This window comes from Diceros bicornis, chromosome 22, assembly GCF_020826845.1.
Source record: "Diceros bicornis minor isolate mBicDic1 chromosome 22, mDicBic1.mat.cur, whole genome shotgun sequence".
Lineage (NCBI taxonomy): Eukaryota > Metazoa > Chordata > Mammalia > Perissodactyla > Rhinocerotidae > Diceros > Diceros bicornis.
Genome location: NC_080761.1, coordinates 32062221 through 32089324, shown reverse-complemented (window position 1 = coordinate 32089324; position 27104 = coordinate 32062221). Strand labels below are relative to the sequence as shown.

General features: G+C 37.7%; 1 protein-coding gene across 2 annotated transcripts in view; it reads left to right on the top strand.

The window, feature by feature from the left end:
• PTPRD (protein tyrosine phosphatase receptor type D) overlaps positions 1-27104 on the top strand; it is a 494552-nt gene that overhangs the window by 333661 nt on the left and 133787 nt on the right. The window contains exons 13-18 of one of the 2 annotated variants that reach the window (XM_058565791.1): positions 1580-1606; positions 4249-4366; positions 10416-11003; positions 11436-11536; positions 12625-12884; positions 25320-25410. In XM_058565791.1, coding sequence (XP_058421774.1) covers positions 1580-1606; positions 4249-4366; positions 10416-11003; positions 11436-11536; positions 12625-12884; positions 25320-25410 — 1185 coding nt within the window. The remainder of the gene's footprint in view (positions 1-1579; positions 1607-4248; positions 4367-10415; positions 11004-11435; positions 11537-12624; positions 12885-25319; positions 25411-27104) is intronic. The other variant, XM_058565790.1, reaches the window with a different exon arrangement.

The window sequence follows — 27104 nt, the reverse complement described above, 5'->3', positions numbered from 1 at the left end:
AAAAATTAGTTTCCCAGGGAATACATGGGATCTCCTATGTTGAGCCAAGTTAAGAAAAGTATTGAGTAGTTGAGTATGTGAGAAATTCTATTGATCCTAGGGCAGTGGTTTACAACCATATAGTCAAATTTGGTTTTATAACCAGTTATTTGAAACAACATTAAATTTTTTCAGATTTTTTTCATAAATTAGAAGTGTTTCAAAGATAGTACTGTATTTTCCTGAAAGGGAGAGGAAGATTTCAGCTAATAACTGCCCTGCTGGAGACTGTACATAACCCATGGACTAGGTTACTTTGCTGAGTCCAGTAGTGATGGGATATTATGAATAGGGGAGTGCTTTCCTCCTCTAGCGATTTGGAAGCTGGGTGTGGAAATGAATGGGATTTGTGAAAATTTAAACTTATTTCAATCAAAAATTCCTTCCTTTGTATGAATGTGAGGAAGATTATGAACCAAGTTGAGAACTGCTACACCCATGTTGCCAAATTTTATATTCTTGTCTCAGTGAAAATAAGAGGCCAATAAATATCGCTATGGTCTAGGGAAAGTATTTACCCCCAAAGTCTTAATGTAATCAACTCGCAAATGTGCTTATGTATGCTTCAACTTTGAAACATTCTAACTAAAGGAATCTAGATTAGGGGCTAACTGATCTACCTCAAATCCAGTCATATGGTTTTGATCTGAATGCCACTTCTGTAAATTTAGTTGGAGATTCAGAGTGTCACTTAGACTTTGGAAAAAAGGGCCATTGACTTGATTTTTCTAAATATTTATTTTGTACTGCCTGTAAAATGAAAAGTTCTCATAGTATAAAGTTAATAAAGCCATTAATACTTATGTTTTATTTTGTAAGTCTGCAATTATGAAAAAAACGTATGACCATCATGCTTTGATGTCCTTCTTCGGTTCTTAGATAATCTTACATTACAGAACTGTAGTTCCATTTCTATTTTCATTGGGAATATGGTAGTTAATGGAATTATATGATACAAAATGCCTTAAATGTCAACTCAGTCTTTTTTTTCCTGTCTTCTACTTTGGCTTTTCTTTATTAATTTGCTGATTTTCCTTCTGTGTTTTTGTTTTGTTTTGTTTTGCTTTGTTTTTGCCCATCTTGTATAATCTCTTTGACTATTCATTGAAATTTCATTACATCTTGCAGGACTTCACTGAACGATTTCAATATTAGTGAAAGATGTTAATCTAAATAGTGACGTGAATTAATTGTGTAACCTAAGGAAAAAGTCAAAATAAATGTCACAAAGTAGTGTGCGTTAGCTTTTTGCTATGCCTTATTGATTCATTCCAATGAACCACACATTAAAAAGAAATTAGCTGGTTTTAGTAATAATGATACAGAGCATATTTACTTTTGGCCTCTCAATTGGGAGTGAAGGTGGCAGCATAACACATTTATACTCTTTGGAATTTTATTGTACACACTGTTTCAATTGCTTATTTTTTCTATTTTTTTAATGTAAGGAGGGCACCACTGCCTTTATCAGGCTACAAATTTCTTTTCATTTATTTTTAATTTTGTTTCCCCCCTTCTCAATCTTCTTAATCTCAATCAGTGGGAATTTGATGATACTACTGAACATGTGAGTAATTTTTGACTGCTTTGTCAAAACAGATTATGAATGCTTGTTTTTTATGATACCCCTCTTTCACTTGTTTGTGATATGTCATCACAGTTTGCTTGGATGCATGAACTAACAAATTATTTTTTAATTATCTTCACTATGTGGTACACTTTTTTATTTTGGTTTTTGTTTTGTGAAATTGGCATGGTGCTACTGATTACATAAGAAATGTCATGAGCTCACGTTTCAGTGGCTGCTACTAACTCTGCCTTGTGACACAGTTAGAGGAGGCATGCTTTAAGTGGAGGCATCACAGACTGGAGACATCAAGTTGTTTGTTGTAGGCTACTCATAAATCCTACTCCAGGGTTATATAGTCAGTGGATCACATGATGTTGTTCTGGCACTACTCAATTCTATCTAGAAATGGCAATTCTCTGTTGAAACCATACAAATTTGAGTGAATTAGAATGAGTCATGCCAAGAAGCAGAAAGTATCTCACTGAGGGAGAAAGTTTTTAAAATATTCGAATGAGTGAATTATCTTACTTACTGAGAGCTTATTATGTATAAAGTATGGTGGGGGACACAAGATGTGATAGCTGCCTTCTAAGGGCTTGCAGCCTAGGTGGCTAGGAAGGATGTAAAGTTGAGAAAAGTTCCATAAAATATAACAAAAGTGATGACCTCAAGCAATGTGCAATTAATTAGTAAATGAATAACAATGTCAGTAAGAGCTATGAGTTCAGAGACAGTGGACCGGGATGGTAGAAGAGATCCTGAAACTTAGTTGAGAACCTACAGGATGAGTAGGGATTTCACCTAAAGGAAGAGGTGAAAAAGTGTGTGTGTGTGTGTGTGTGTGTTGGGAAGTTGGAGGTGGGGCCATATTTTTTAAAAATAAGCACAGCAGAAGCAGTCATGAGGCAGTCAAGAGTGTGATATAGTCAGGTGACAATGAGCTTGCCAATTTGACATGAATGAAAGGTTCAGGTTAGTAAACTAGTGCTAACTGTGGCTAAGAGATAGCTTTTAGTATAATGTTGGGAAAACCTTGTAAATTCCTTGCCGTACGCTTTGATGATAGAACCAAGCCTTGCTTCTTCTTCCCCCTAGCCTGGCCTGCTTTCAGCAGCAATCCAGTGGCATGTGAGAAGGACCTTGGAAACAATAACGTTGGCATTTACCTATCATAGTTTTTGGAATAGCCAGTGTGTCTACCATAATTTAAAATGCCACTGTTGGCGGTTCACTTGGTTTTTATATTCTCTGTAATGTTAGTGAAACAATTCCAAGATCCTGAAAATAAAATCTCTCTCTCAAATTTAGTCAATCTGTCTTCCCAATTTAGTCCATTCATCTGGCAGAATAATATTTCCAATGGCTCTTCAGAATGATATCTGAAAATTTTGAATTTCCACACTGATGATATTCCTACTCTTTTGAGAAAAGCACATTGTCAAAAGCTGTCATATTTGGGATCAGATTCAACAATTGAGTTTTATGGTATCCATTACAGCCTTGCACAGAAAAATCCTATTGTCCTTCACACAATCCAGTCCACTCGCTAAACTCTCACATCCACTTTAGATGTGGAAGACAATGACATTGTATATTTTCTTAAATTTAGCCATATTCAGTTTGAAAACATAGCTGTGCCAAAAGCTGAAAGGATTTTTTTATTGCTGTGTGTGTATGTAGCTCTATAGAAAATACCAGAAGAAATTAACAGCCAGCACACTATCTAAAGAATCCTGTAACCTCCAAATTAGAAGAACAGTTCTAAAATCATCTAGTCTTATAACCATCCCAGTTTTGGGCCCTTACTAAGAGAAAAACTAAGAGTTTTAATAAATAGTTTGTTTTATTTAACATTTTCTAAATAGTCGGAATTAATTGAACACATATATGTGATGTGGTAGAACAAGTCCTGTTCTTTAGTTTTATGGCCTGCTCTCCAACTCACCAGAAGATTCTCCTTAGTGTATAATGATTTTAGTTCATAGCTTATACCATTAACCAATAATATGTTACTTGAGTCCAAAGAAACTTCTCTGGCTCTCAGGATATCTCAGTCCAACAGATCAGCCATTTGGCAAAATATTTACATGGTGATGAAACGGAAGGTGTTGGCATCAGCCCCATCACCAGTCTGTGGGCCAGACTATAGTGGATACATATGGAGAGCTGCTGGCATAAAAACAGCTATTTTATGGATTGCTCGCTATGAGCCAGGCATAGCTCTAAGTGTTTACATAATATAACTATTTAATAGTCCAATAGCCCTATGGAGTCCTATTATTCCAAGTTTCACATGGCAAACTGAGGCACAGAGGGGTAAACTCACTTTCCCTGGATCACCAAGCTAGTAAATAAAGAGAGGCAGATTTAAATTCAAGAATTCTGGAGGTCTGGCTCTAGGTTTTGTGTTTTTAACTATTGTCGCTTAGAGCTGCCTCTTAGGATGTCTAAAGACCCCACTTCATTGTCAGCATGAAAACCGATCATCCAAAGCATGAGCTCCAGGCATGAAACTTCCAGTGCTTGGCATGGCTGCAGGGAATGTTCAAGCATGTGCAGAAAGAAGAGGGAGGTCTTTTTTACCCCCAGGGCATTCATGGCATGTTTTGAATTGGTGTCATTCTATTGTGTCATTTCAGGACATGATCATTTCTGGGCTACAGCCTGAAACTTCCTACTCTCTCACCGTCACAGCCTACACCACCAAAGGAGACGGTGCTCGCAGCAAGCCCAAACTGGTGTCCACCACTGGGGCAGGTAACCATGTCTGTGCATATATGTGCCTCGAACGTGTTCCAGGCGACAATAATACTAATTTTTGCGTTATTGTCAAATGGTACGGGTGGCTTCTATCAAGGGGAAAAAATGGGCTGTGGTCAACTTTTGTGTTTTATGATATATAATTCAGAAGAGAAAAAAAATTCAAGTACACCTTTGCCTGAATTACTCAGTCGTTCACAAATATTTTTTGAGCACCTACCATGTGTCAAGCACTATTCCCAGGCCTGGGGAAACAGCAGGCAATAAAACAGAAAAAGACTCTGCTCTCCTGAAATTTGTTTTCTGACCATGACTAGATAATTAACGAGTGATCAAATGAGTATATAGTGAAATGTCAGGAAGTGACATAGTGAAAGGTCAGGAAGTGACAAACTGAAAAATAAAGGTGTGCTGGCATTAAGGATAGGGTAGCCACTAGGGGCTGTTTTGGAAAGAGTGATTGATGGTCTCTTAGGGGAAAGTTATTTAAGCTGAGACTAGAATGATGTGAAGGAGCAAGTCCTGCGAGGTCTGGTGGGCAGATAGTCTAGGCAGGGAAGTCATGCAACAGCTTCAACCTCTCCCAACACAAATCTTGTTGAAAGAGCTGGGATGATGACTTACGGTTTTATTTTTTGTTGTTTTCTCCTCCTCACCCCTTGCTGTGGGGATTCTAAAGAGCACAAATTGCACAAAAGGTGGGGAATAGAAAAGGGAATGAAGAGGGTGAACCCTGGTGGCCTAGCGGTTAAGTTCCACGTGTTCCTCTTCAGTGGCCCGGGGTTCAGTTCTCAGGTGTGGACCTGCACTGCTCTGTTAGCAGCCACGCTGTGCTGGCATCCCACATATTAAAAAATAGAGGAAGATTGGCATGGATGTTAGCTCATCTCAAATCTTCCTCAGGAAAAAAAAAAGGGAGAATGAAGAAAAGTGAAAAAGACTAACTAATATCAGATTGCTACTTTCTGAAGAACACAGTTTCTTAACACTTTTTAGAGTTACTTTGGTCGGCCCCTTGGGGAAAAGCCAGCTTGAAGGAAGAATTGACGTTGTAAAACTAATAAATTAAGAGATAATTACAAAAGGATTGTCCTCCAATCCCTTTATATAGAAATTTCCCATGGAACATTTAAACTATGATTTGATTTACTCCTCCCGAATCACTTCTCGCACAACTTTCTCGGAACACACCTCTGTGTCAAGGCATAAAGCAGAGAACCCCTGTGATGTTGAGGACCCTCCTGGGTGCCATGCTTGCTGCCAAATTTGTCTAAATGTCATAAGATTTGCCTCACTCACATCCCACCACCTGGAACTGCCTCAAGCAGCAGGATTACAGATGGCAAATCTCCTTCAAGGCAAAGTATTCTGGGCTTTTTTTTTTTTTAAGATTACCATTGTATGCAGCTAATGTAGTGCCCTGCCTAGGACATACACGTTCAATGGGGGCATGCCGACTGTCTGGCTATGGAACCAGCCTCTATTAGAATGTAGACAGCCAAGAGCAAAACCCCTGAAATTGAATCCCAAAGTGAAGAAAATACATTTCCTTCACTCGTATTTATAACTGTGTCTTAATAAGCCTAAAATGTCTTACATAAAGCATCACACTCCTATTGCCTGTAAGATGAGGGTCTTATAATGAGGAGGAAAAAGTAGAGGACTTATAGCCAAGGGATGTGAATCCTAGAGAAAGGAATGATATTTTCTATTTTAATGTCACTGAGATTAGCTCATCACTTTTTCATCACCATACAGAAAATTATTTAGAATCGTGGATCTTAATCATATATAGAATTATTTTGGAATTTCCATTCACAATTTCAGATCTTTCTTAATCAATGGAGACTTAGGTATTGAAGTAAGAAAAGCTTATAATTTAGATGTCTGCACATTTATTTTCTTGAGACCTCCCCAGTGAGCCTCGACTGGAGGTGAGAGAATCCTGATTTATAATTCCTTTAAGAGAAAAGCTCTAGTTTTCTTTGTTGTCAACCTACTAGTCATAAAACATTCCCTAGCCATGGTTTATCCCCAGGTAATCAGTGAACTCATTAATTTACTTTATATACCATTACAAAAAAAAATCCGTGTATTTATGTGACTATGAAGAATTACTGAGTTTATCTCACAGATATGAGCTCCTAACAACCACAATTATAAGGGTATTTAGTTACAGCTCCCATGGAGAATTCAGGAATTCTCATGAAATTTTATTTTAATAGTAAAATTCCTAATTGTAGGATATGTTTAGTTATAATACATATTTCCTAGAATCTGTGAATAATCATATCTTTGAAAAAAAGAGTAGTGGCCATAACTTAAGCAATCCATATAGGATTCATTTAACCTGAGGGATGCTTTGGAATAAAATGTTGGCTTTTATGTTTCAATGATTATGACATTTTTGTAGTTTCTTTGTTAATACTCCCATTGTTCTGTATCATAATAGTTGGTCTACTGCCTGAAGTCTTGAGGTTTAAGGCAACCAGCAAATTCATTAGTTTGAAATTTTCTCTGTACTTTTACTGAATTTCACTACCGTACTGAGCAGCCCTGTTGAAGGATGATAGAAAAGATGACTATGACATGGAGAATTTGGAAGTAATAGGCTTAGGCCTGTCAATTATGATTGTTGCTGCTTGGGTGCCAATTAAAGTGAAGCTAAGTTAGGAGCCATAAGGACTAAGTCACTTGGTTGATCCCCAATGGTTACTATTGCTAAGAAGAAGTAAAGGATGGCAGCACATGTGTATCATTTCTGAAGTCCTAAAAGAATTTTAAAAGGGAAGAATGTAGTAAGGGAACAAGAAGAATTGAAAATGCAAAAGAAAGAAGAGGTTATATGTCATGACATAAATTAGAATTAGTTTATTTACTGTGCAGCTGGGCCCTCTCTGCTTCTTCTAGATGTTCGCTAAGACACTGCTAAAAATGACCTCCAGGCTCTCCTGAGAAATTATTTAAGACTTTTTGATCTAGCCAATGCTCCAGCTTCTATGCTGGAGTAAGCAGGACCATGACTGACCCTACTACTGAATGGCTTTTAAAAGTGGTCTCCATAATAACCCCAAGCCATCCGAAACCTTGAGCTGGACTCCACGCACAGCACCATCTACTACCTCTGCACTTCCCCTAGAGTATGCATTGATCAGAGGACATGGGCCCTGCATTATCCATCTTTATTTTCCCACCCAGATGCCTGTGTGCCAGTGTCCAAGTCTTGGCACAAAGTGAGTAGCTGGTAAATGTTTCGTACGCAGAGTTTCTGGAAGCCAGAAATGGAATGAGTTTTATTGCCAATATGTGGAGTTTTGGAGAATTCTTTTTAACCATATATGCAATGTTGTAGAACTTTCCTCATTTGTTTTCCCTTTTTTCTATCTGTTACTCTCTGGATGAAATACCACAACTTTCCAGAACCCGTGCGTACCCCAACTTGTTTAAACTGTTATTCACACACTTGTGGAGATTTTAGGCATTCCCCTCATGTGGCTAGACTCTTCTGAGGCGATCCTGGGAGTTCTTCCTCTTGCTGCCTCAGCATTCATTTCTTTCTCGAATCCTTCACTTGTGCATCTTGGTGCTTCCAGGCTGGTTGCCTCATAGTTTTTGGGCTTAGTGAAACTTCTGCCAGGGAGGGAATGACTGTCGTAAGCTTGGCAGTGGAGAGCAGACTGAGATGGCAGTGGGAACCAGCAGGTCAGAACTGATACTCTTACTACTAGAGTGTTACTTTGATCTCATGATTCCAAGCTCACAGCGTTTATATCCCAGAATAAGAAAGGGCATACCAGCATCAAAAAATAAAAGGCGTTAGTCCAACTTAAGCTTTGACTAACACAGAAGAATAGGTGTATATTTTCATAAGGCCAGTGAGTTATTTTCTTAGAATTTACCAGTCTATTATATTTTTCCAAATTTGTACCATAGCAATATTATAAAGTGAAGCACCAGATAGTAAAAACATCTTCATATATGGCTGACAAATATTATTAGAATGCAACCTATACTTGTGCTTTATATCAAGAAATTGGAAAGTGTTTTATTTATCCTAGCTTTATATTTATCTTAGATGCACACTGTATGTACCATTATGCAGTTCCCTGGAACCAGAATTTTGAAAAATTTGGATAAATATATTTAATAAAATATATTGTCCCTATAAATGTTGACACTTAATAGTTATGTTTCTACCCAATAATTTCAACTGGGTTTTTTTTATTGAATGATGTATTCTCTGCTGAAAGCCCCATTTTTTTCTCAGCAGATTCTCAGGTGTTTATTCCTTGAAATCATTGGCACTTTAATGGGCAAATCATGTAAACTCTATACACACGCGTAAAGGGAAATTAAGGATGCCTGCCAACGTCTACTTTTAAGTGATTTTTAAAATGAAAATAATTTTAAATTTATTTAAAATAAAAATAAATGGAATAATTCGAGCACTCTCCAACATATAGATTATGTCTGCAAGTGGCTTAGTTGGTTGTTAAGATCTCTGGATGCTTTTTTTCCTGAGAAACAATGAATACACAATTTTTGGTTTGGATTGGTTCCTGGGACAACCTTCAACACACGTAATTGCCATTACGAACTTCAGTAACTATTCTTTCCAGACATTGTGGGTTAGCTGAGTTATGTGAACTTACTATGAACCTACCCAGCATATGAAGCAAAACTGTTACTTAATTGGTTAAGATAGAAATATCTCAGTGAATGTGTTCTTGGGCAAAGCACACCATCACTGGGGTCCCAGTTTTCTGAAATACATAATGAACAGGTTAACCAGGTCATTTCTGAGGTTAATATTCTAAGTATTGTGTAGTTTTTTTTTTTTTTTTCGCTTTTATCTGCATCCTCATGATACTACTTTTCATTGCCCCTCTCCCATTAATGTAAGCCTTCCTCCTCCTCTACCATCTTTCTTCCCCTCTCTGTGAACTTGGCTTAGTTTTGATTCTGGTGATACTCGTCTCCTTCTCCTGTCTTTGTACTATTCCTCAAAAAAACCCTGGTTCTGTGTTGTTTATCAATGTCTTTCCCTGGATTACAAGAATAATCGCTCTCCGTTAAAAAAACATGTAATAATCCATTGAATGAGATTAGAACTCTTCACATATCTAACCTAAAAAGCAAGAAATTATACACTTATAGGAAACTAGCCCCTGGCCACAAAAAGCTTAGTATTCTGATTATTATTAATTATGATTAATATTAATGGATATAAAACCTATTGCTCTGATTTTTACATGCATTTTCTTATTTAATATTAACAACAGTATGGGGTAGGTCTTAATATATTTTCCAGATGAAGAACTTGTTGAGGATGGCTGGTATGGATAGTAGAATATAGACAAAAGTGCAAATTAGATCCATAGTAAGTCAAAGCAATGTTATATTGTACTACTTTTTTTTTTTTAATCTTACAAGCAATGTAACAGTATAGTTAAGTGTTAGGGCTATGGATTCAGACAGACCTGGGTTTGTCTTATAGCTTTCTCACTTATTACACATCTGGACCTTGCACAGTTCTCTATCTCTCTAGCTTTCATTTTCTTATTTATGAAAAATGAAGATAATAACTAATCAGCGTATGTAGTCAGGAGTGAAGAATGCAAATCAAATGAGATACTGCATGCAATGCTCTTAACACAGTGCCTACTACATTGCATGCAACCAATAATTAAATGTTATAATTATTATTGTTATTAGCTGTATCGAAGTGGCTAATCTTTACTTGGATTCATTTCTCTGTGGCATGTACCTTTGTATGTGAAGGTTTGATATGTAAAGATGTTAAAAAAAATTCCCTTAAATTAGTGTTTCAATAGTAATTCCTATTTTGTGTCTATTATCAAATTCTAGTATCCCAGGCTACCTTAACAGAATATGAGAAGGAGCATATTTCCACAAAAGTTTATGGACCAAGCATTAGCTTTTTTATAAATAAATGGAATGCCTGTAGTGTGGTATTCCCGTTCAGCAATGATGAAATGTGAGCTCCATGTAGGTTAGTCTTACCACTCCATCCTGTGTGCTCCAGTTCCAGGGAAACCCCGGCTTGTGATTAACCACACTCAGATGAACACCGCTCTCATTCAGTGGCACCCCCCTGTGGACACATTTGGACCTCTTCAGGGCTACCGTCTAAAATTTGGCCGGAAGGATATGGAGCCGCTCACTACTCTTGAGTTCTCTGAAAAAGAAGATCACTTCACAGCTACAGACATCCACAAAGGAGCATCATATATCTTCAGGCTCTCAGCCAAAAACAAAGTGGGCTTTGGGGAGGAGATGGTGAAGGAGATTTCTGTTCCAGAAGAAGTCCCAACTGGATTCCCTCAAAACCTCCTCTCGGAAGGCACCACTTCAACCTCCGTCCAGTTATCTTGGCAGCCTCCTGTCCTGGCAGAGAGAAATGGCATTATCACCAAGTATACCCTCCTGTATAGGGATATCAACATCCCTCTTCTTCCAATGGAGCAGCTTATTGTTCCAGCTGACACCACTATGACACTCAGTGGCTTAAAACCAGATACCACATATGATGTAAAAGTACGTGCTCACACGAGCAAAGGGCCCGGGCCATATAGTCCCAGTGTCCAGTTCAGGACACTGCCTGTGGATCAAGGTAGGATTTGTCTGCTTATGGCCTTCCTCCTTTAAAGGAATGTCGGTCTTTGGAAATCAGTATTTGAAGCTATAAATAACTGATCGGCCCATTCATATTAATAGGTTCAGCAAAAGGAAAAAGGTAAAGTATGTAAAACTTAATATGTTTTGGATGCCTTAGATTTCAGTTATAGAATGCCAAACAAGTCTGGCTGGCAGCACCCCAATGCCCTCAGGTAAGGAAAACATATAGTTGACTGAATTGGAGAGAAAGGAGAGATCTTTGTGAGAATGGGGTGGTAAAATGAATGCTCTAAGCAGGTAGGCAAATCACACTTCTCTTTCTGATCAAAGTAGATGGTATCTAGCTTAAACCCTATGGTCCGTGGTGGAAAAGGAGAGGTCATACGTTTTTAGGAGTAGTTTAAATACACTGTTTTTCCTTTTCCAGCAGTGTTTGCAAAAAATTTTCATGTCAAAGCAGTAATGAAGACTTCAGTGCTACTATCTTGGGAGATTCCAGAGAATTATAATTCTGCCATGCCTTTCAAAGTAAGTCATTTTCTAATTTGTAAGATATCACGGTTAAAAGTGGAAGGGGCAGCTCACCTGGGTAAGTTACTTACAAAGCATACAGACCACTTTGATTCAGCCACACATACTTGCTGTTCTCATTTGTGGTTTTCACGTAACAGATTGAGTCTGGCACTTTGACAGTATGACCTTTCCACTCTAAAGAGGAGGCAGGATCTCAAACTCACGGCTGGCATAACTTGTAGGTCACCTAGTACTTCCAAGTTGAACTTTTTAATCTAAGCCAATGCTTTTGTTTTTCCTCAGAAAATGAAATTTACATGATTTCTACCTATTTATAATGAAATATCCTGGGATTTTAAAAATTTGTTTACTGGCCTGAATTCTTTGCACGTTTTAAATTCTAGTTTGCCATTGAGAAACGTTGGCAAGAAGTACAAGTCTACGAAACAAAGAGTAGAGAAACATTTTTGAAAATAAAAATATATTTAGGAACAGGAATGGAAACATTTAGAATAAAAGTGATGTGGATAATATGTTGAAAACCTAGAGCATTTCTGCACACATTCCATTAAGATCACATACAACTGACAGGTCAAGTACTGAAAAGTTATTATACATTTCTTTTTGTATATATTTTTTATTTTTTTTTTTTGTGAGGAGATCAGCCCTGAGCTAACATCCGCCAATCCTCCTCTATTTTTTGCTGAGGAAGACGGTCCTGAGCTAACATCGGTGCCCATCTTCCTCCACTTTTTATGTGGGATGCCGCCACAGCATGGCTTACCAAGCAGTGCGTCGGTGCGCGCCCGGGATCCGAACCAGCGAACCCCGGGCCGCCGCAGCGGAGCGCGCGCACCTAACCGCTTGCGCCACCGGGCTCTTTTTGTATATTTTTGATAGACTTAGAAACATTATGTCATTACACAGTAAGAACAGAAAGAAAAATTGATGCAATCTCTAAAATTTATGAACATTTATGGGCTTAGAAATTGCCCCAAATTAGAATTGACCCAATATGCATTTTCCCTAAGCGAGTGCACATTAGTTTAGAAATTAAACATTGCCTCTCTGTTAACCAAATCTCTTTGGTTGTGTCTTTCTAGATTCTTTATGATGATGGTAAAATGGTAGAAGAAGTGGATGGCCGAGCTACACAGAAGTTAATTGTCAACCTGAAGCCTGAGAAGTCATATTCCTTCGTGCTGACAAATCGTGGAAACAGTGCTGGTGGGCTGCAGCACAGGGTAACAGCGAAGACTGCACCAGATGTTCTACGTACCAAGCCTGCCTTCATTGGGAAGACCAACTTGGATGGCATGATTACTGTGCAACTGCCTGAAGTACCTGCAAATGAGAATATAAAGTAAGTTGATTGAAGGGTTAGGGCGAAAGGATAGAAGTGCAGGGAAGCAAGAAAAGAAAGTTAAATCTCAGTATTTTAGTGGTTATAAAAGAATATATTGCTGTAAGTTGAGTAAAAGATTCTTCTTCATAGGTTTACAGTTTTGTTATTCAAGTTCTGTTGCACTGTATTCTGGTGTTCATTGTAACATAGATTCTGATTAATTTAACATTGAATAATTTTTAGGTTACAGAAATGATGTAGCTTATGGGAGATCGACAAATCATGGTCCTTACTGTAAAGGAGTTTATGTAATAGTATATAGAATAAGATAAATTGTTGAATAACTCTAATGTTTGGCAAATATAATTATAATTGTGGCTAGTTGGTTGTAGCCATTAGAAGAAAAAAGTATTTTCACCAAAGTGTATTAAGAATGAGTACCTGTGGTAGACCCTGGAGAACAGAAAAAGAAGATGGGGTCCCTCTCCTCAAAGAGCTTACCATAGAGTGGGGGAGAGAAAGAAATAGATAGATGTAATATATGTTAATGATAGAGTTATACCCTATCTTAAGAGCAGCTAACCCAGAAGATTGGGTCAAGGAAGATTCTGAATTTAATCTTGAAGGACAAATAGGAGGCATACAAAAATCAGAGGAAGAAGATTATATGCAAAGACTCATTAGTAAAGGAAGCAAGTGATTCTGTAAGGCTGGAGCCCAGAGAGCCTGCACAAGATGGTGAGTGAGGTATACAGGAGCCAAGTTGTGTTCAGAAGTTGGGACTCTATCCCATAGACAATGGAAATCTGTTAAAGGTCTCTATGCAGGAGAGTGGCATGATACCATTTGTATAATACCCAAGTTTCCTTTTTTCCATTTTAGGAAATATTTGAGTATTTGCTGCATGTTAGACACTGTACTACTTGCTTGGGATAACACGAGACCTTTTCTCATTTCTTCTATCCCACATAATCAAGTTTAGATGAAATTTGATATGAAAGATTTAAAGGTCAAGCAGAGACATTTATACATAGTTTATGGACCGTTGGAGCCTTTGCATTTAGTAGCAATCTGGTGACATAATTAGGACAGTTCTTGAGGAAGATGGCCCCTGAAGGCATATGTCAGAAGGATTGGAACACCATAGAGAAGAGTGTTGGGCAGTCATCACATAGTTGACACTAGGCAAATAAGATTCTGAAGTAAGGTGGTGATGGTGGAAATAGGATGCAGAAGCTGACTAGAGCAGTGTTGCAATAGGAATTGGCAGCTGCTTTAATGAAAGGATCAAAGCAGAGGAAAATGACGTAGATGGGTCTGAGGTTTGAGCTTGGATGACAAAATGAATGATGCTGCCATTCATCCTAAAAGATGAAAAATCAAGAAGAAATTAATGAGTTTAATTCTGTGTATATTTTACATGAAGTATCAGTGAAATATCTAGTTAGGGTTGTAGACTTAAAGGAATTACTAGGATTAAAGCTAAAAATTTGGGAATCATTAACAGAGCAGCAATGGTTTTGCGAGTGGAGACAGAATCGCTGAGACAATGAGGTGAAGATATGAAGCAAAAGGCTAAAAGTACAGGTCTCAGTTAGTAGGAAGAAGAGAGCAAGTAAAGGACACAGAGTAGGATTTGTTAGAAAGTTCTAGAAAGCAGACAACTGAGCCAAGGCAGGGTGATGGCAAAAGAATTTTCAAGAAGGTGGGTATAGTTAAAAATTTCCAAAGCTCTAGAAAACTTAAAGAAGATGACTGAAAAAAATCAGTTATTAAGAAGTAAAATTATAAACAAGAAGTTTTTAATGTAGTGCCATTTGTGAAACTTAGGAAAGACTGATAAATTTGGCCACTTTAGATTTAGCCAAAAACAATCCTTCCTGAGAAAACTTTCAGTTATTTGATAAAATAATTGAAGGATTTCAAAGAGATAATGGAATTTCCAAAAGATTATTACGAAAATAAATTCACTGAGAAATAACATCTTCATTTTTGTTCCCTCTTCTTTTTCTGTCATTCAGAAAACAGAAAACAAGAATGGAATATTAGTGTAATAGTAATATTTATCCCAACAAAATTTAATATGAAACTGAGATTATGTTTATCCATTTATTTGTTGAAATACTCTGTGGATATTTTTTGATCTCCCACCGTAGTTCCAGGCAATGTTTTAGGGATTCAGCAAAGATAATGCTGACTTCCTCATTGCTTTTACACAACATAGTTAATTGGGGAATTTAGATATGTAGAGAGTCAGTTGAAGTGGAGTTCTATGATACCCAAGATTACATAGATAAAGGAGGCCAAAGGAGGGGCTCCCAACCCCAGTTTAGTAGTTCAGGGAAGGGGTCCTGGAGAAAGCCATATCTAAGCGGAGATATAAAGAATGACAAGAAGTTAGCTGGTCCATGGGGATGGGGAGACACTGTTTCAGGCAGAGGATAGTGCATGTGAGAGTGCAGAAGCAAGTGAAAGACTAGCAGTTGTTATTTGTCCACATCTTACCCGTCCAGTAAGACTTTTCAACTGGCATCCAACAAACATATATTCTATACATACTGTATTGCCAGTGCTAGGTCTAGAAATAGAAAGATTACTGAGCTAAAGCCCCACCTTATAGTGGAAGAACAGATACAGAAAATAGATAATAGGAATATAATGGAGTAAGTACTGCCAGGTGCTGTGGAAACATAAATACAGAGTTCTAGCGCAACTTGAGTATCAGAGGAGACATCGGGAAGGAGCTAATATCTAATCTGAGTCTTGAAGGATGAGAAAGATTTAGAAAAGGTAAAATAGTTGCAAACAATGAAAGAACAGGGAAAAGATATGAACTATAAATTCAATCCATTCTAAAACATACCCTGTCTACTCAGGGAAAGAGCAGTTGGAAGATGAAAATAGCATTAGTACAATCTGCAGTATTTACTATTAGTTTTCAAGACTTTATTTATATAAAAAAAATTATCTTTAGTGGCTATTTGCCAGAATGGCTTGGTGGAATGTGCTAGACTTTATTGGGAAATGGCATTTTAGTCCTTTGGTGGTAGACTTTTATTTCATTTTCGAACTTCTGAATGAGTTGAGGATATTGCAGAATACAGTCTCTGTTTTAGCGTTTTTCTTTAGCTTATTCAATTTTTCTCTTTGTTTTATTTCTGTACTTTTTCCTCCAATATTTAAAATGGGAGTCAAGGAGAAGGGATAAGACTTTCGTGACAAAGAGGAGAGACTATTAGGAAACAGAAAAAGAAAGCAAGCGATTATGAATAGCATAGTAAAAAATTATGAAAAAAATTATGTTCTAGAAATGAATTACAGATTCCCAGAAATATCTTCTAGCCACTCTAGGCGTAAAAAAAGAAAAGAGCAAAAGACTAAACTAGAAAAGTACTTGAGTGAGAAAAGTATCAGAACCACAGGAAATGAAAAGCAAACCTCCTGTTAGCGAAAAAGACTAGATAATTTATATTTATTAGGCTTCTTAAAGGGATAATAGCATAAAGTTCCCCATCCTGTTTGCTAGGTTGGTTCACATGGTGTGGTCAGATATTCTAAGCTGTGTGCCATGTTGTGTCACTTGCAGTAGTTGGCAAAGTTGGAAATTAGACAGGAGTGTAGCTTTTGGTTTAGTATTCTATGGGAGGAATGAAGGGAGGAAATAGAATTAATTCCAGAGCTTTGGAGTGGGTTACTAACTTGTATTTGGGTGAAAGCTATCTAGAAAAATGCATCCAATTTGTTTTCTAGCAAAATGCAATTTTGATGATTGAGGGGCTGTTTTGTTTATCAACAAAAACGATGCTTTTCTCATTTCTGGCCAAGATAATTGGGAGGTCTTGATCCCTACCCCTCAACTCCTCACCACCTAAAAACAAATCTGTCTCTTGTAAATCTAATGCAGACATAGTTCCTTGCTTCTGTGTTCTTTCACACTTGGTTTTTGTGTGAAGAAGAATGGGGTCTTCCTCGGGGAAAGGCTACGTTTCTCCTGAAACAGCTTTATGGCCCCTGTAGGTTCTGGTGCCAGGAATTTTGTGGTGCTTCAACCTTCTATTTGAATACATTTTGGGGTCAGAGTGCTGGTCAGAAAAAATGTAGCAACACCACCGTTCTTCAGAAGCAAGTTGTGGTGACAGAGGGAACTTCTGTGGCTTTATAGAGCAGGATTTTACTCTGGGGGGTAAGAAAAAAACATACCGCACAGATTGTACGAAAAGAAAAAGCTGCCAGGAGGCACCCAATGTAGATTAATTTCACAGTAACTATTTTATATTTATGAAAAATAGAAATAAAGAATAAGAGCATTTTATGAAATTTTAAATTTCTTTGGTCTTACTAATTTGGCTTTCAGGTTGCCTACTTTTTCTTTTAGAAAAGAAGATATTCTTGGAAGCATGGCTTACAAAGTTGCTTCATAAAATTTGTGCACCACTGTTAGCAGTTTAGTGTATTAATGTATTATCTGTTTAATGTTTAATGAGAAATTATCATTCATCACGTTTGTCAACTAAGTGGCAAAGGCTTAAATTTATATAGTGTTTTATAATTTACTGACAATATTAGAAGGTTTTAAGTCTCACAATAACTTTGTGAGGTAGATATTCTTCTCTGCATTTACATGTGAGTAAAGTGGGCCCGGAGATGCTAAGTGGCCCGGCCAAGATCATATAGTTGATACTAATAATAGTTAATAGTGACAGAGGGCTTACTAGGTGCTGTTCAAAGGCCACTGCACACATTAACTGATGTAATCTTCGCAAGAATGGTGTTCTTGTTTTACAGCTGAGGAAGTTCTGAGGTGGACTAACTTGCCCTGGCAACACAATAGCAGAACCAGAGAGGAAAGATTTGAACGTAGGCCGTCTGGCTCTAGAGCCCATATGTTGAACTATGACCATACAATTTATTGGCCAAACCGGGACATGTTTTTCTAGGACAATTGCTAAACAATTGAGAACTCCAGGACAAGTAGGCATCAACAGGACTACCCTAGACAACCTTAGAACCAAGAGTAATCAGGCACATATGCTTGGCCACAGATCATGAAAATGTGTAAGTGTCATGGGGCAATAAAACAGTTAGCTTGCCATGGGAATTTCCATGAGAGGTAAAGGAAGAGGCTTCCCACAGGTCAGCATTATCATCCACTATTTTACAAAGGATGAAAATAAGGCTTAAGACTAAGTAACTTGTCTGACAACACAAGGCTAAAAAGATTGAAAGCCTTAATTTAAACATAGAAACTGGAAAGATCATTCAACCTGCCTTGGTTTTTCTATGGTAAATTAATTTGATTTAAACAATATATACCCAAATGACTATGGCAAAAAAAAAAAAAAAAATTATGCAGGAATGACCTTCATCATTAAACTCTGAGACAGATTTTTGACCTCCTAGTTAAATAATGAGTTTGAGAAAGCTAATACAGACTGCTAATACCAAAAGCCTAGCTGAATTTGAAGTGGGACTGCCACAAAGACCAGAGCTCACTTTCCCAAATAATTATGTGGAGCTGGGCCCCTGGATGATAACATATTAAATAAAATTAGTAAAACTTTACTTAAGATAATTAAAATTCTGAAGCTTAGATTTAACTTACCTAATTAAATCTAATATCCTGGGAAAATACAGCTTACTTTATAAGTAGTCAAGGGCTTTCCAGATATATCGATTCTGAAGTTATTTTTCTATTAGTTTAATAGGTAAAGTCTATGTTGAAAAAAGTAGTTTGAGCCTAAACTCCAGGCTTGAGTAGACAGGAAATGCAGAGTGTAAAGTTTAATTTTACCCATACATAAAGCAGATCTATATCCAAGAGCAATTTTTTTTTTATTTCAACCAAGTTCTTTCAATTCATATGATTTGGTTGTTATGAACTTGTAGGGCACATATTAGCTCCCCATTTCAGTTTTCTTATTTGAATCATCTTATCTTCCTTAATATCCCATGAAATTAGAATAAGGATCACCACTATGCTGGTAAAAAAAAATTTTATAGTAAGGAGTATATTTTCTATAAACTCTATTTGGGCATGTCATTACTGGTTTGGAGAAAGGGGACAATGCTTGATGAGACTGAGAGTTAGAAGTTCTAATGGAAGAGATGGGCTCCCAAATGTTTTTGACTGCCTGAGTTAGGGGAGGCCTAAGTCCCCAAGAGCTACCTACTCCACCCACTTCCACTTTCCAGTGGAAAAAGAACTCAGTGATAAAATGGCGAGTTAAGCAAATTTGGGGGAGATTATACATATATCTGCTTTAGTAATGTATTTCTAAATATACAAACATGTCTTGAACAGTATAAGAAATTTACAGACTAAAAATGGTCCATTGAAGCCATATAATAGGGATAATTGATCCAATCAGAGAGGTCCAGGAAGTTTTCAATTAAGAAGTAAAAAGTAAGTCGCTATTCGAGGAAAAGAGAGGAGGTAACTTGGGACTTGTGGGAGCGACAGAAGGTTCTAGGCAAGATGGAACAGAATGGTCAAGGGTTCGATGACAGAATGGACCAAAGTAAATTCAAGAAACTGAAAGCCCATCAGAGTATAGCTCAGAGGGCATGAAGAGATGGATTTAAGCAAGATCCTGCTGAGTCTTATAATGCCTGTTGGTCTTTATCCTAACGGAAATGAGAATCCATTGAAATATTTTTAAAAATGGAAATGTTACGATCAATTTTCTATTGCAAAATGAAAATTTCAGAAACTAGCCTAGAGGAGCTAAACTCAGTGGCGAGAGAAAGTTAGGAGATGAAGGCAGCAATGCAGGCATGAGACAATGGAATGAGGCTGGCATGATGTGGTAGAGATCGGGAGAGTGAATGTACTGTAGACAGAGTTTGGAAGTAATAGGACTTGGTTAAAGGTTGGGTATGAGACAGAGAGAGTTAAAGCAGATTGAAGTGATAACACCTAGGTTTATAGCATGTGCACTAAAATGGATCATGGAGCAATATTGGAAAAGGATTTATTTTGGAGGCAAATTTTTTGTTTTGTTTTAACCACAGTAAATTTGAGGTACTTTTGTGACATAAAAATGGAGACATAAAGTTGGAATTGAGTTAACCTGTGAAGTTCAGAAGAATTTTATGGGCTGAAGATATGAATGCGTAAACAATTTGCGTATAGGTGATAACCGATGCCCTGAGCTGAAATGAGATCTCCTAGGAAGAAACAAGAGAGAGAAGAGAAGTCTTTTGCCACATGCTTGAAGAACTCCACCATTTAGTAGCTGGGTTGCACATAAAAAAAATCCTACTAAGGAATTAAGGTTAATGTGGTGAGAGATGTAAGTAGGAAACCAGGAGCATTGGATACAGAGAAAGGGCTGAGAATGTCTCATGGAGGGTCTTATCAACATTGTCAGATTCTGCTAAGAGGTCATATAAGACAAGGATCAAAAACTCTCCTTTTGATGCAATACTACCGAGGTCACTGAGGGATCTGGCAAGGGAAGGGAGGTGGGCTGATGAGGCAGGAGCTAGAATATAGTTGGCTGGAAAGTGAGTGGAAGGTGAAGAAATAGAGAACAGCAAGAAACACGGCTCTTCTCGCAATTTGGGCAGTAAAGGGTAGAAGAAAGAAAGAGTGATGACTAGAGTGAGATTTGATTTGTTTTGTTTTTTAAATGGCAGATATTTATACGTGATTGAAAGCTGCTCGATAGAATCCAATGGGGAGGGAGAAGTTGAGATATATGAGAGAGAAAGAGTATGGTATATGGTAAACTTCCTAAGAGAGTGAATGATGGGAACCAATTCAAGAAGGAGTTTTGGGCTTTACAAAGTAGAGCCAGCACTTCTGTTGTACCAAAAGGAAAGATTATGATTTGCATACAGATGTGGGTAGGCTTGTAGTTTGGTAGACGGAAGATGAGGGAATTCTTGTCTGAATGTTTTTATTTTCTCTTCATGTAAGAGATGAGGCCATCTTCTAGTGGGGAGGTAAGGCTCTCCAAGGTTTGAGGCCAGGGGAGAAAATTTGAAAAACTTGTGAAAAATGGAAGGACTAGGTAACTGGAGAAGTTGTGGTAAGAATGCCAGGCAATTTTGAAGGCATATTTGAGTTTGCTGATTATAAATTTGAATTTTGTTGATTATGATTATGAATTTGAATTTTAGTTTTATCGTTATGAATCATTCTACCCTGTGCGTTATTTCTCAAGCTCTATTCAGCAACTTGGTTTCAGGGGCAGAGAAAAGCACCCATAGATTTCAGCTAAGGTAGAGTGGATGATGTGGGCTTTGGAAAGGAAGAGTTTAAGAATCTGAGAGCCCTGGGTGGATGGGCCAGACCATCTGAAGGTGGAAATCACCTAGGGTGATGGCAGAGTTTGGGATAAAAGGAAGACCATTAACCCTGCCAAAAAAAAAAAAAAAAGTCTTCCATAAGAGAAAGGGGATTCTGAAAAAGTTGTTAGCTGGCAAAAATCAGTGAGAGAAGAGCATAATATAGGTGAATTGCATGAGGTTCAAAAAAGGATGGGCTTGGGGCCGGCCCGGTGGCACAGCGGTTAAAAGCGTGCGCGCTCTGCTGTGGCAGCCTGGGGTTCACAGTTTCAGATCCCGGGCGCACACCGACGCATGGCTTGTCAAGACATACTGTGGTGGCATCCCATATAAGTAGAGGAAGATGGGCACGGATGTTAGCCCAGGGCTGATCTTCCTCACCAAAAAAAAATAAATAAATAAAATAAAAGGAGGGGCTTGTTTTGTTTTTTAGCAAAAGGGTGGAGGAAAAAATGCCTTCAACAAGCAGCAGTGAGCTAGGAAGGAAACCCCGGGCCCTGAATCTGAAGTTCATGGGCAGAAGAGGAGGGATAAATAAACAGCCACCACGTGAGAAGTCTGCAAGGGAAGCAATATCCTCAGGGGAAAGCTAGGTTTCAGGAAAAGCAAAGACATGGGTATTTACAAAGCCATAGTTGCAGAGTTGAAATGTATGGATTAGGCCCAGGCAAGACTTTCTATAATATGGAGTTCCAAATTCCCAATGCCCCATTTCTTTCCATGAGTAAGAGCTGCTCTGAAGCAGGCTCCACTTTGATTGCTCTAGATGAATGCTTTAGAGATCAGTGGACAGAATAGGTTATACATGTCTGGCCACACTCTTAGTTAATTGCTATGGGGGAGGCTGTTCAATTCGTAAGCCCGGCCACAAGTAAAATGAGTAGTTGGGGAGTGCTGTGGAAAAAAGAACAGATTCTTCTTTCATGTACGAGAATGGCAACTCAAAGTATGAAAGCAGAAGAAAAATTAATAGAATTTATCAGCTTAACCTTGATTTGCGAGATTCTGAAGGAGGACAATGGGAGCTCTCTGATAATGTGTACTGTCATTACGTTAGGCAAAGAGAAGCTGCCCTGACTTTGTGCAATTGGTAGTGACAAGCAAGACATTCCCTGACAAGTGTGTTTATCAAGTACATCTGCAGTGTTATTTTGTACACTCATTTGCAGTCCCTGTCATTCTTCTCCGTGCTCATTTAACATGATGGACTTGTTTGGAAAATCCTTCTGGTGATGGGAGGACAGGAAGAGGAGGAAGCTCACTCTGGATCATAAAATAAAAGATATCGGCCTCACACACTCTGACTCTGTTTCCTCCTCACCCTCCTTGATCATCATGATTATTGGGAGGAAAGAAAATGAATGGCCAGGTGATGTGATCCTGTGAGTCTGTTGGTTAGTTGCTCAGAGCACCTTGGAGAAGAGGGTTGTAGTGTAGTTGTCTGGTGTGATGTGAGTTCTCAACTAGGGAGGAAAAAAAAAAGTTTGACAAGTTCTTTAATCTGCATCTCAGGGGATCTCACCGCATCCTAGTGAATAAGGTAGTTCAGACGCCTCCCTCCCGCCATGATGCTGGCATCTGTTTGGTGCTACCTGCCACATGCTGTGCTGAGCACCTTGTGTTTATTGCTCTTATTTCCCAAAATAACAGTCTGATATTATTTACTCTCATTTTTCAGAATATATAACTGAGATTCAGGGATGTTAAATGATCAGCTCAAGATCACCCAGTGCATTAGTAGCAAAGCCCAAATTCTGCACCAAGTATATCTCCAGAGACCACATTCTTCACCAGAACACTCTAGAACAGCACTGTCCAAATATAATGAGAGCCACATGTGGAATTTTAAATTTTCTAGCAGCTACTGCAAAAAGTACAAAGGAAAAGGTGAAATTAATTTTAATAACATGTTTTATTTTACCCAATATATCCACAATATTACCATTTTAACATATACTCACTATTAACAAATTATTACTGAGATAGTTTAAATTCATGTTTCATACTGACTCTTCAAAATCCAGTGTCTTTTACACTTAGAAAACATCTCAGTTCAGACCAGCCACATTTCAAGTGCACGATAGCCACAAGAGGCTAGTCGCTACTATACTGGACAGTGTAGCTCTAGACTCTGTTTATGGAAACACAGTTCTTTTATTTTATTTTATTTATTTATTTATTTATTTATTTATTTATTTTTGTGAGGAGGATTAGCCCTGAGCTAACATCCGATGACACTCCTCCCCTTTTTTCTTGAGGAAGATTGGCTCTGGGCTAACATCCGTGCCCATCTTCATCTACTTTTTATATGGGATGCCACCATAGCATGGCTTAACAAACGGTGCAACAGTGCAGCCCTGGGATCCGAACCTCCGAACCCTGGCCCGCTGAAGCGGAGCATGCGCACTTAACCACTTGCACCACTGGGCCGGCCCCCAGAGTTCTTTTATTTTTTATTGAAGTATAATTGACATACAATATCATATTAGTTTCAGGTGTACATCATAGTGACTTGATATTTATATATGTTATGAAATGATCACCACAATAAGTCTAATTACAATCTGTCACCATACAAAGTTATTACAATGTTATTGACTATATTGTCTGTGCTGTACATTGCATCCCTGTGACTTATTTATTTTATAACTGCAAGTTTGAAGGGGATACTCTTAATCCCCTTCACCTATTTTGCCCGACTCCCAACCCCCCTCTCTCCTGGAAACCACCAGTTTGTTTTCTGTATCTATGAGTCACTTTTTGAAACAGAGTTCTTTATCAGAGGGTTTGCAGAGTTTATTACAGGTTTTGCTTTGAGACAAGTAGAAAGAGGCCTTCCCGTGTGTGCTATAGGTCTCTGTGATATAATGTGATACAAGGTTGGTAGCACCCATCCTCTCATCCCTGTTCCCTGTGTGGCAGCCTTCTCTTTTAAAAGTGTGTGTGTGTTCATTTTCACCATAAATCTTCACAAAATCTACAACATCCTTAAAAAGTACTTTATGATACAGAGTAAATGAAACAAAGAAAGAGCCAGACTATTGCCAAGGTTAAGATATATGCAGGTTTGTATACCCTTTCTATCTGTTTTCACTTGGGTAATGATTTAATCTCTCTGGATTTGTCTTTTTGTCTGTTACATGTCCTTATAGAATTTTTAAGAGGGCAAAATGAGGTTTTAAATTTAATATAATACCTGAGGAGTAGGAAGTGATTAATGTATTAGCTATTATTATACACCTATGTTCAAAGTCCTTATATAGTTACGAAGGTAAATATACAAATATATATAGTTTCAAAGATTGGTGTGAGCAGATCATCCCTAACCGTGAATACAAGAACAGGGTATACACTTTATGGAAGTTACAAAACAACTTGACAAATAACCCATATCTATGTGTGGACAGATACCTTTATACATGTCTTAAATTTTAGTTGACCATCCTCAATGTGAGGACTCGGTTATTTTCGTTTCTTCCTACAGATGTTACTGAGATAGATTATAGATTATAGATTATACTGAGATGTATTTTGAAGGCCCTTAGGTAGTGATTGTCTCCCAATTTCCGCAGCACTTACCTTAAGGTTTGCAATTTAACAGATAGAAAGGGAGGGGAGCATTAACATCTTTATATAATTGTTGTGAGATTATGAGTAGTTTTTATGCTTTTAATTTTTTATCCAAATTAGAAGTATTTTAGGGTTGTATAAATAAAATCATCATCATCATAATATAGATGTTTGTATGAGCTAAGAGTAATTTTTATTATACATCTTTTTTAAAAAGGTTCTCTTATAAATTTATGTCATGGAAAATATTTGGTTCAGCAGCTTGTGATGGTGGATTTCAATATACCAGCCTCGTATGTGTCCAGCACCAGGGTCCTAACAAACTGCTCCTGCTCTGTTTATGACACCTAATAAAGAGCAGTCAACCACGATGATATTACCATACAAGAGCATTGAAGTCACACTTAAGTGTCTGCCCATGTTGTTTTTAAAATTGAACAAACAAGTGGTTATTTGTCATTGATGGACAAGTCACTCCATATCCATAATTTGCCTTCAGTCTCAATCACTGGTCTATGGAATATTTAAAGATATATCCATTTTCTTTTCCCTCTGAACTAATCTTATTTTTGTCTATCCATTTTTGTGCAGAGGTTACTACATAATAATTGTGCCTTTGAAGAAATCTCGTGGGAAATTTATCAAGCCATGGGAGAGTCCAGATGAAATGGAATTAGACGAGGTAACTATGTCTTTGGTGGCTGTGTCTTTCATTAGTTATTTAATTTGTTAAACATTCTTCTCCTCTCTACGGAGACCTTCAGCATCTAATCCAGGTGCTGACTTCTGCATGACTGGCTGGTCAGCTGTCTGCTTGGATGGTTTAGTGCTGTGGGTGTGTTAACCTCTAGGCAACCCAACAAAGAGCCTTCAGCTTTAATTAAAAGACTTTAAACTGCAGTAAAGCTCACAACCTGTCTAATCTTTGTTGGCTTTAATATTTTGCCGCTTGCCCCTTGTAAAACATGATGCAGAGGTGTAGAAGGTAAAGTGCATTGTCAGCAAAGTCTTAATCACCATCGTTATGAGTTCCAAGATCCACCTCATTAGTACAGTGATAGCTGAGGCTATTGCAATGCTAAATTGCAGTTTGCACCAGAGTTCAACATTTGACCTACTATGTGTTCTTGACCAGTTTCTCAGAGAATTATGTTGACTCGCACATGTTTGCCTTATTCTATATCCTGTAGGATTTCAGAATCAAAAAGGCATTAACTGCGGGGCAAACAAACCAAATCACAAAATTTTGAGCCAAGTGAGAAACATAGAACAAAAAACAGAGCATATACTGAATGGTACGATTTTAATTTCCAAAATCTTCAACAATAGTAGGTGCATTTTAATTGATGCAAAATCTTTTTTTGCCAAAAGAACATTTGTTTTTGGAAAGTTAATACATAGTATGAAGAACAAGACCTAATTATGACATACTTCTATTTAGATGAGAAAACTATGATCAGAAGTGCTAAACCAGATCCCCAGAGGGCCACGGCAAGTTAATGGCTGGGGTTCATATTTTGAAATACAGGAGAGATGTTCTATTTTAACATGTTGCTGGTTTGAATCAGTTTAGAAGGCAAATAAAAAGGCTACCATTTGGGGAAATATGAGATTTTAATTTATTGGGTTTATTTACTACCTTGGCCACATCTTATAGCCCAACCTGTTATTTCTAGGTATTTTCTCTACCACAAATCAGTGCAAAGAAAACAAGGGAAAGCAGAAATTCCCCAACTGCATTACAGGAAAGTGATGTTTATTTCATAGGTGTCTGCACTCAGGAGACTGTGATCTGACAGATAAGGGCTTTTAGCTTCTTTTGGCAGACATATGTCATCTCTAGAAGTACGGTTCCTCATCACCCACTTCATTTATGTGAGTTAAACTTGATCAAGTTCAGAAGGGGAGATGAGTTCAATGTTAGGACTGTGCTTTTGTGTCACTGTTTACTGATTAGATGGGTTGTAAAATGAGACACCATTCCAATAATGTTGTCGAGTAGTTTATGTTATAAATTTTTTTTCTCTTGATGATAAAGGAACAAAATCTTTTTTCTAAGACATTAGAGGAATAGTAATCCTTCATCTGAATATGCAAAATGATCAGCTGGTCTTTTGTAAACACTTTGAAGCAAAGGATTCTTTTACTTGCAGTTGACTAATCAGTTAATCCTGAGATATTCTTTATTATTTTAATCAGTTCACAGCTGAATTACAGAATTCAGTTGGAACTGGATTTCAGATGCAAAGGCAATTTGCAGAATCTATGAATCTTTCTACCTATTAAAAAAAAAGTTTTCAAGGAATTAAGATGCAAGCCAAAAATGACATCAAATACTTTTAAATAATAAGCTTTCCCTAGAAGTAGAGCCATTTG